This window comes from Maylandia zebra, linkage group LG18, assembly GCF_041146795.1.
Source record: "Maylandia zebra isolate NMK-2024a linkage group LG18, Mzebra_GT3a, whole genome shotgun sequence".
Classification (NCBI taxonomy): Eukaryota; Metazoa; Chordata; class Actinopteri; order Cichliformes; family Cichlidae; genus Maylandia; species Maylandia zebra.
Window position 1 is genome coordinate 27,574,825 of NC_135184.1, and position 9,205 is coordinate 27,584,029.

A 9,205-nucleotide genomic window follows, 5' to 3' on the forward strand; every position below is an offset into this window, starting at 1 on the left:
ATAGAGTATGGTACTGAGGACCACAGCAGGTACAGGAAGTCACTACATTCACTCTTCAGACTTTGCTTTCTGCTCCCAAAATCATTTACAAGAAACTGCAGCATTATTTCTGAATAGCAAGTACTGCTGCACAGATTAATATAGATTTCTTTTGCTTTCAGTTTCGTTTTTTGATTTGTGCACCAAACTTGCATGATGTCCCCCCTCCCATCCCCATTTACAAGAAACAGCAACACTTTTTTAGAAGTACAGACACTGCAGCACAAAGCAGTTCTTACATGATGTTTTCACTATGTTTCACATCTGCGGCTTCTTATCGAAAATGTCAGTGCAACAGGATATATTAAAATGTGTTCACATTTACATGTCCTCAAGCTGCAAATCTTTGATTATTTTTCATTAATAAACTGAATATTTTCAGTTCTATTTATAATGTGTGAGATCTGGCATCATTAATTTACATCAATTCTTGCAAAATGTTCTCTTATAACCTCAAAATATTTTTAATAAAAAATGTAAATTACTTTTAATGAACAATATTCAAGAACAAAAGATTTATTCACATAGTAGTTAATGCAGACAGATGCAGAGTTTTGAATACATTTGAGTCCATGTCCGGTTTTGGAAAAATCACCTTGTAACTTAAACTAAAACATTACTTTCACTTTCACTCTGTGTTCAGTAGAGTCATTGTAGGTGTGGTTTGGCTCATGCTGCCTATTGAAGAAGCTGCAGCACAGTCTTTGCCTTTCACTTCTTGCTCCACTTCTGTTGGCTACACAACACTGTTTAGACTGAACATCGACAGAAGCGATTACAACCCAAGCATGGCTGGCAAGTTCGGTAAGTCATCATGTTAGTCATGTTTTCTAGTGTTACAGCAGTGATCATGGCTGATTTAAAATCATGTTTGGTTGGCAAGCAGGTCGATAGATTATAAAAATAAAAACAAGATCATTGAGATCAGTATTAGACACAGACCTGTGATGGTTTAAATAAAAGTTTTAAGTCTGAAAGGGAGTAGGTAGAAGCTTAATGTTTACCAAGACCTACCCCATTATACAAAAATAATAGCAAGCAATAATAATGGGCAATAGGAAAACAAAGACAAAGACTCACTGTTCTCCTTTGGTCATTACTATTGTCCATAGTGCTCCTTTCTAACCATGTCAACCTGCTCCTTATTTAACCAAGTCTCTGAGACAGCAGTTTGTGAATTTAGCTCTGAGATGTGGAAGAGAGGTCATAACTTTTGAATGTCCATTAAGATTTCTGCTATTAAATATGTTATCCACTGTAACATTATAGGTACACGGTTCATAAGTGTGATATTTACAAGCCATTTGTGATTATATCGAAAGAAAAAAAGGATTAATTGCATTTTCTGATAGCAGAGTGTCAGGGTCATTACTGAGGATGACTCTGATTTCACAGGATCAACAGCAGAATAGAGACTTGTGACCCATCTCTGTAGATGTTGAATTAACTTTTGACCATCTACCAGAACATTTGTAACCTAAAATACCAAACCCAAACCCGGTGCATGATCAGGTATATGTATAGTAAGTACAATATATTTCCTGCCATGCATTCTTTCTGATCTTTCTACACAGATTCTGGCAGGACAAACGATGATGACATGAGGATTGTGATGGTGGGGAAGACTGAAACTGGAAAGAGTGCTACTGGAAACACTATTCTGGGCCGTGAGTGCTTTGAATCCAAGTTCGGTGCCAACACTATGACTGTAGAATCTTTCAAAGGAAAAGCTGCAGCACAGTCTTTGCCTTTCACTTCTTGCTCCACTTCTGTTGGCTACGCAACACCGTTTAGACTGAACATCGACAGAAGCGATTACAACCCAAGCATGGCTGGCAAGTTCGGTAAGTCATCATGTTAGTCATGTTTTCTAGTGTTACAACAGTGATCATGGCTGATTTAAAATCATGTTTGGTTGGCAAGCAGGTCGATAGATTATAAAAATAAAAACAAGATCATTGAGGTCAGTATTAGACACAGACCTGTGATGGTTTAAATAAAAGTTTTAAATCTGAAAGAGAGTAGGTAGAAGCTTAATGTTTATCAAGACCTACCCCATTATACAAAAATAATAGCAAGCAATAATAATGGGCAATAGGAAAACAAAGACAAAGACTCACTGTTCTCCTTTGGTCATTACTATTGTCCATAGTGCTCCTTTCTAACCATGTCAACCTGCTCCTTATTTAACCAAGTCTCTGAGACAGCAGTTTGTGAATTTAGCTCTGAGATGTGGAAGCGAGGTCATAACTTTTGAATGTCCATTAAGATTTCTGCTATTAAATATGTTATCCACTGTAACATTATAGGTACACGGTTCATAAGTGTGATATTTACAAGCCATTTGTGATTATATCGACCAGAAAGAAAGAAATAAAAAAGGATTACCGGTAATTGCATTTCCTGATAGCAGAATGTCAGGGTCATTACTGAGGATGACTATGATTTCACAGGATCAACAGCAGAATAGAGACTTGTGACCCATCTCTGTAGATGTTGAATTAACTTTTGACCATCTACCAGAACATTTGTAACCTAAAATACCAACCCCAAACCCGGTGCATGTATATGTATATATATGTATATGTATAATAAGTACAATATATTTCCTGCCATGTATTCTTTCTGATCTTTCTACACAGATTCTCGAAGGCCAAATGATGATGAGATGAGGATTGTGATGGTGGGGAAGACTGGAACTGGAAAGAGTGCTACTGGAAATACTATTCTGGGCCGTGAGTGCTTTGAATCCAAGTTCCGTCCCATATCTGTGACTGTAGAATCTTCTAAAGGAAAAGCTAAAGTGGATGGACATCGCGTTGCTGTCATTGACACCCCAGGCCTGTTTGATACCAGGCTTGATGAAGAGAAAACTCAGAAAAATATATGCGAATGCATCTCCAATGCTTCTCCAGGACCCCATATCTTCTTGGTGGTCATCAGACTGGGCAGATTCACTGAAGAGGAAAAACAGACGGTGCAAAAGATTCAAAAAATCTTTGGCCACGCAGCAGACAAATACAGCATGGTTCTCTTTACCCATGGAGACCAACTTGAAGGCACCACTATTGAAGAGTTCTTAGAAGGAAGCTCAGACCTGCAGGAACTCGTGGCCAGATGTAACGGTCAGTACCACGTCTTCAATAATAAACTGAAGGAGCGCTCTCAGGTCACTGAGCTGATCCAGAAGATCAGAGAGATAGTCCAGAAGAACGGAGGAAGCCACTACACCAACGAGATGTTCCAAAAGGCTGAGAGGGCGATTGAAGAGGACAAACAACGCATCTTGAGAGAGAAAGAAGAAGAAATACGGAAAGAAAAACAGAAAATGGAGAGAGAAATACAGGAAAGATATGAGAGAGAGATGCAGAAATACAAAAGACAACTCCAGGCTGAGAGAGAGAGGGAGAGGAAGGAGATACAGGAGGAGAGGAAGAGGGAGAGAGAGGAGATGCATGAGGAGAGAAAGAGAGAAATGGAGGAGAGAGAATGGGAGATGAAGAAGTTAAAGAATAAGTGTGAGAGAGAACTGGAGGAAGAAAGACGCAAGATTCAGGCCAGATATGAAAATGAAGCCAGAGATGAAGCTGAGGAGTATAATCCATTATTTTTTGTGACAGTACCTGCTGAAACCGCACTTAATGTTGGCCATGCAGTGGTTGGAGGAGTTAAAAAATTTGGAACTGGTTTGGTGAAAATGTTAAAATTTCCTTTTAACTGATTCATGCATTAATTGACTGTAAGGTTAGTCTTGATCTCTTCATATAGTAAAGTGTGACTGCCCCTCTGTATCATACTTTTTTTTTTAGTTTCCCTGCATGTCAAGACTTCCTAGCATGATGTCACAGATAGCAACAAGTTCAAAAGTCGTAATATTTTGGGGATTATATGTGAGGTTCCTGTTAAATTTGTCAAACTTCTTTCTGAAGTTTTGAAGCTTTTTCTTTTCATTGACAGCTCGCTGTTTTCACACAGCAGATCCTGTGGACATATTGAATTTCCTTCTCATGCTATCTTAGTGATTTATTAGTTGAAGTAGAGTCTTACTGTGGGCTTTTGGGACATTCAGTATTCAGTCATGGCAATATTATAGTTAGAGATATCTGTATATGTTTAACATTTTGAAAAACACATTTATGTTTTATGTGAAATGATTGGTGTATGTGTGGATGTGAGAGCATATTATTATTTTTGGTGACGGACTTTCAGCATGAGCAGGATGTACCCTCTCACTCTGTAACAGTGGTTAAACACATAGGCTCCAATAGATAGGCAGTTAAGAAATTGATCGTGGAAGCTCTTTGTAACTTCTCTTGTTGGCAGTGATGTTTTTTTGTTTCTTTGTTTGTGAGATTTACTTTTCTTCACTTTCTTGGTGGACGAATCCACCCATATGGAAAAGAAATAGTAAAAACTTATATGTGATTACTCATGAAAGTGGCCACTTTCTCATTACTTTCATACATTGTTTTAGTAAGTATCTTACAAGTTTCATTATATAATTTTTCAAGGGATCTTATATCTGTTTTTACTCTTATATGCTTTTCATACAAGTTTCACACAAGACAGATACAAACTTTATAAGATTTATATATATCTTTTCCATATGGGCATCTTTGCTCCAACTTTTACCTTCCCCTTTACTCAGTTGTTTGCATTGCCTTTTTCCTTCACATGTGTGACTAGCAGCCTGACAATAAACTTAGATTTGTGGACTTTGTGCCATGACCTCTAGAACTGTAAGCATTGGTCCTTCTTTTTTAACCTAGTTGTCGCCTTTATAATAAATTTGTGAGTCACTGTCATAATTCAACTGAGTGTTGTTCTTGCTTTCTCAGTGTTGCTGGTTTACCTTATATTTTTTTAAAAAATATATAATTCTGGAAAATACAAAATATTAACTTACAGGTTGAATAGTAGTATCTTAGCTTCTCATGGTTATTTATCTAGTACTGCATCACATTCTGATCAAACTACTGCCACAAGCTAAATGTCCACATTCTCACCTGTAGATTTTAAAGATCTAGAAGAAATTAAGCATCAGTTAAAGTCTTGCACCTCTCTACTTCCCCAGAAGTACCACAGTCTGGTATTTTCCCTGTTTCTCTCACATGTGCAGTAATCACATTACTACTTAATATAATGGAATTAGCACCAGAGGAAGGCGATGCAGAGAGTGTCAAAAACTTAACTCAAGGCACACAAGACCTTTGGTGGACGGGACTAAATCTTGGGCCTCTGTCTTCTGGGGTGGGCACGCTGTTGTCACCAGGATGTGTGACCTCAGACCTTCAGTACTCTTGGACAGGTGGTCAACATTTGGGGAAGACAAGAAGTAGAAGTACTTTCAAGATGCAACTCCACTGAGGGCACAGACAGCTTACACTGAGATCAGAGAGCTCAGAATTTCAAAAAGCATCTGAAACAGCTCAGGTTTGGAAAGAAAGCTTTTAGATGTTTTAAGTAAAAATTATTTAAGCATTGTAGTGGGTTTTACGTGACATATATATATTGCTAGCTCTGTGATAAATTGGCAGCTTGCTGAGGGTGTACCCTGCCTTTGTCTCCTTGTGGTAGCTGGGATGGACTAACACCCTTTGCTGCCATCAATTGGATACAATGTATTCCAATGATTCAATCTGAATGTTTACAAACTCAAAGTATGTAATGAAAGTGTAAGTGATGACCAGTTCACAAATGTAGAAAGTAGACATAAAAAGTAATTGTACTACTTAAACCTGACACATGAGTACAGCTACATGTGGTCTGAAAAACAGCAGGTTTGTCACATTCCCATATCTAATTCGGGTATTTTAAGGGAGGCTGGAGGCACTGAAAGGCTCCCCTACCTGTCCCAGCTGAATCAAAGCAGAAGCAGAAAGGTTTCTGGGTTGCAGGATCAATTTAACCAGCTAGCCATCCTGTTGTGGGAGGAACCAGTTAGAAGCTATTTTCAAAGCAGCTGAGTAGATTTTATCTCAAGTCAGTGAGTAACAGTAGAGTTTTGCAGAACACTAAGAAAGATTTATTTGACTGTTGATGGTCTCATTAGTCATCATATCCACTGTCCAGAGTCTTAAAACAACAAGAATGTAAACCCAAAAAACCCCTTTTGTTTTATACATTTAAGACTCAAATTCGAATTATAGATTCGACTAGCAGGTGAAGACAACAAAAGCAGAAAGGGGCCATGAAAGACACCAATGCTGGTGCAGGAAGGCCAAAGGCCAGAACAAATATGGACCATTGAAATATTCTCCTCGTAGAAAGAAGTATGAGGAGTACAAGTAGGATGGTGTCGATAAAATACAATTACGTAGTGGACAAGCATGGTGCGGACACAGGGAAGAAAACAACCCAATTCTCACAGGTGGGTAAACAGAACACTCAAGAGATCCATTCAAAACAGAATGAAAGAAATGGAAGAAACACCTAAAATAATACATAAAAGGCCATGAAAGGAGGAAGTTCAGGAGGAACAGGGTCAGGTCTTGGGCAAAATGTCGCAACAGAGTAATTGTTGGAGTGAGTTTGATAAAAGTTGTCATTGTTGTGCTTAAAACTGTAAACCTTGTCCTGAACTGCATGTTCAGATATTTTTCTGTTCCTCCCCTATATCTAGGATGGTGGGGGATGCTATTAACTATAGTGTTTAACTGCAGGCACATTGCATGTAAGAGTCTGGTTTCCTTATTTGGTAAGGAATGTTTACTTCCTGCCATTTATGGGCTCACCTATGCTTGTATATGGTGAACCATTTAGAGGAGTTAAGACATATACGGGTGGGGGGAGATGACCTTTTGATAACTAGGGATGTGTTTAAACGACCAGGAACCAGGAAGTCACGTATTCAGAGACACATACGCACACACACACACACACACACACACACACACACACACACACACACACACACACACACACACACACACACACACACACACACACACACATAAACAATCACTCACATGCTTGCACGTGCATATACACACACACACAGTGCCTTAGCCTTTACAATGGGCGACTGTGTAATTGTGTTAACTGAACACTGAAAACACCTAAACATGAGAGGTTTTTGGACAATGTTGGTGTTTTTTCCATTGATTAAGCACTACTTCCAGCCAAGAGTGATACAATAAATCCCCTATAGCTGCAGAAAAGGCTAACATTGTTATCTTTTTACAAAAAAAACAGCTGAACATGAGAGATTTTTGGACCAATTTTGTGTTCTCCGTTCTTTAAGCACCGGTTCAAGTGTTGTGCCCTTAAACAGGGGAAATAGTGAGGAGAGGTGGAAGAACGGCACAGACAGACGCGCAGCTCTCACTCTCACTCGTCTGTATTGAGTCTCAGAAGCAATAGAACCAAAACAATATTCTTATGGATGCACTCAGTCTCAGGACAACTGTATCCAAACTAAGTCACTATTGTTCGCTGCATTAGCTGATGAGAATACTTTAGATAACATGAACTGTAGCATTAGACAAAAACATATTTTTAACTCGCACATGTTAGCTGACACAGTCACTAACTTTCCACAGCAATGAAATAATACTTTAAGTACTGCATGTCTTTCAGTAGTTAACTTATACGGATAGTAACAGAAAAATCTTCACACAATATGGCGGCGCAATAGCGAAAACTAGCATACGCAGCAACAGAGATTAACTGGAACTTCTCAGCAAAATAGTCTGCAATTCACATCTTCCGCTACAATGAACAATGATAACAATGTAATAATCAACAGTAACACACATTTTTACAGATTTGTGCATGACAGTTACCTTAAACAGGGGAAATAGTGAGGAGAGGTGAAAGAACGGCACAGACACGCAGCTCTCATTCTCACTCGTCTGTATTGAGTGAAGGAGGAAGCGCGCGAACCCACCTACTGGAGCCCTGAGGCATTAACAATGGATTGACGCACAATCAACCCAGGCAAAACTTTCACTACTTATCTCCCTCTATATTCCCACTGCATATTCTATTCGAAAACAGTCAAAGCAACAAATAAAACATTAATAAGGGCATGACATGAAATGTAAGGAACAGAGATGTACAACTTCAAAACTAATCAAATTTATGATCCACCACACAAGCACCGTTTAAGCACTGGTGTGACAGGTTGAAGGACTACTGCATATAAAACTGTTCAGTTAATACTAATTCATATCAGTTGATATAAGGATGAAAATAATGTAAATATGGTAAAAAAAGTGGTTAAGAGGTTATTATTTTTCATGTTATATTAATGGCTTTCATGTTATTTAAGAGAACTGCAATCTATACATCAGTGATCGGCTAGTAAGCCTTTTCTGGGATCGATTAGTAGTGTCTCTATTCTCCACTAGGGGGCTTTCGCGTGTTCTCCTCACTGCAATAAACTGCTGCATGAGAGACGCAAGTCATAATCACTCTCGTGATTCTTTTCCCCCTGTTTACAGGTAAAAGTGTTTAAAAGTTGATATATTTCCAATACACTGTTAAGATATTTAAGAGGTAATCCTTCATTGTTTTGTAAGCGTTAGAAGCATTACATTGCAGTTTTGTGCACATATACGTGGCGGTTTTGGGCTGTGTTTTGTACTGTGTAATGGCCATTAAGATAACGGCAGGAGCTAAAAACGCCGCGATTGTCAGCCATTTTATCAGGAAACCTGCTCAAGTATATGTATAATAAGCACTTTAGTATTTCGGTTTATTATTTAGTGTTTTTCTTTCACCATGTGACATTTAGCAGTACAGAATGTGAAACGTTTCTGCAATAAACTACTGCATGAGAGACGCAAGTCATAATCACTCTCGTGATTCTTTTCCCCCTGTTTTCAGGGGTGTAACATTTGGAGGCACCGCTGGGATAGCTGCTTAGATGTCCGGTGACCACAATCTGCACATCGTAGTCCAAGCTAGCTAAATCCCCCCACTACAACCCAGGCAGACTGCAGTGAGGAAAGTGTTGCTGTCGAGGCGAACTGGTAGCTGTGTTTTAGCGCATGTTTCCTGAGGCCAGCCAGAGATCATCGGGGCTGCAAAAACGACTCAGCTCAGCGTCACCCGTACATGTAAAATTCTTCCTGCCTACTGCCACAATGTCTTCGGTGGAAGAGCTGCGAGAAGAGGTTGTGCGTGAAATGCACACTCTGTCCAAAGATCAACTAGTGTCAAT

The 9,205-nt window shown here is 39.0% G+C and overlaps 1 protein-coding gene across 1 annotated transcript; it reads left to right on the forward strand.

The window, feature by feature from the left end:
* Positions 1-827: 827 nt before the first annotated feature.
* LOC106674767 (GTPase IMAP family member 9-like) lies at positions 828-8,908 on the forward strand. Its single transcript, XM_076877031.1, has 5 exons — positions 828-843; positions 1,614-1,883; positions 2,682-3,340; positions 3,497-3,633; positions 8,869-8,908. The coding sequence occupies exons 1-5, from the start codon at positions 828-830 to the stop codon at positions 8,906-8,908; spliced, it is 1,122 nt and encodes a 373-aa protein (XP_076733146.1).
* The last annotated feature ends 297 nt before the right edge of the window (positions 8,909-9,205 follow it).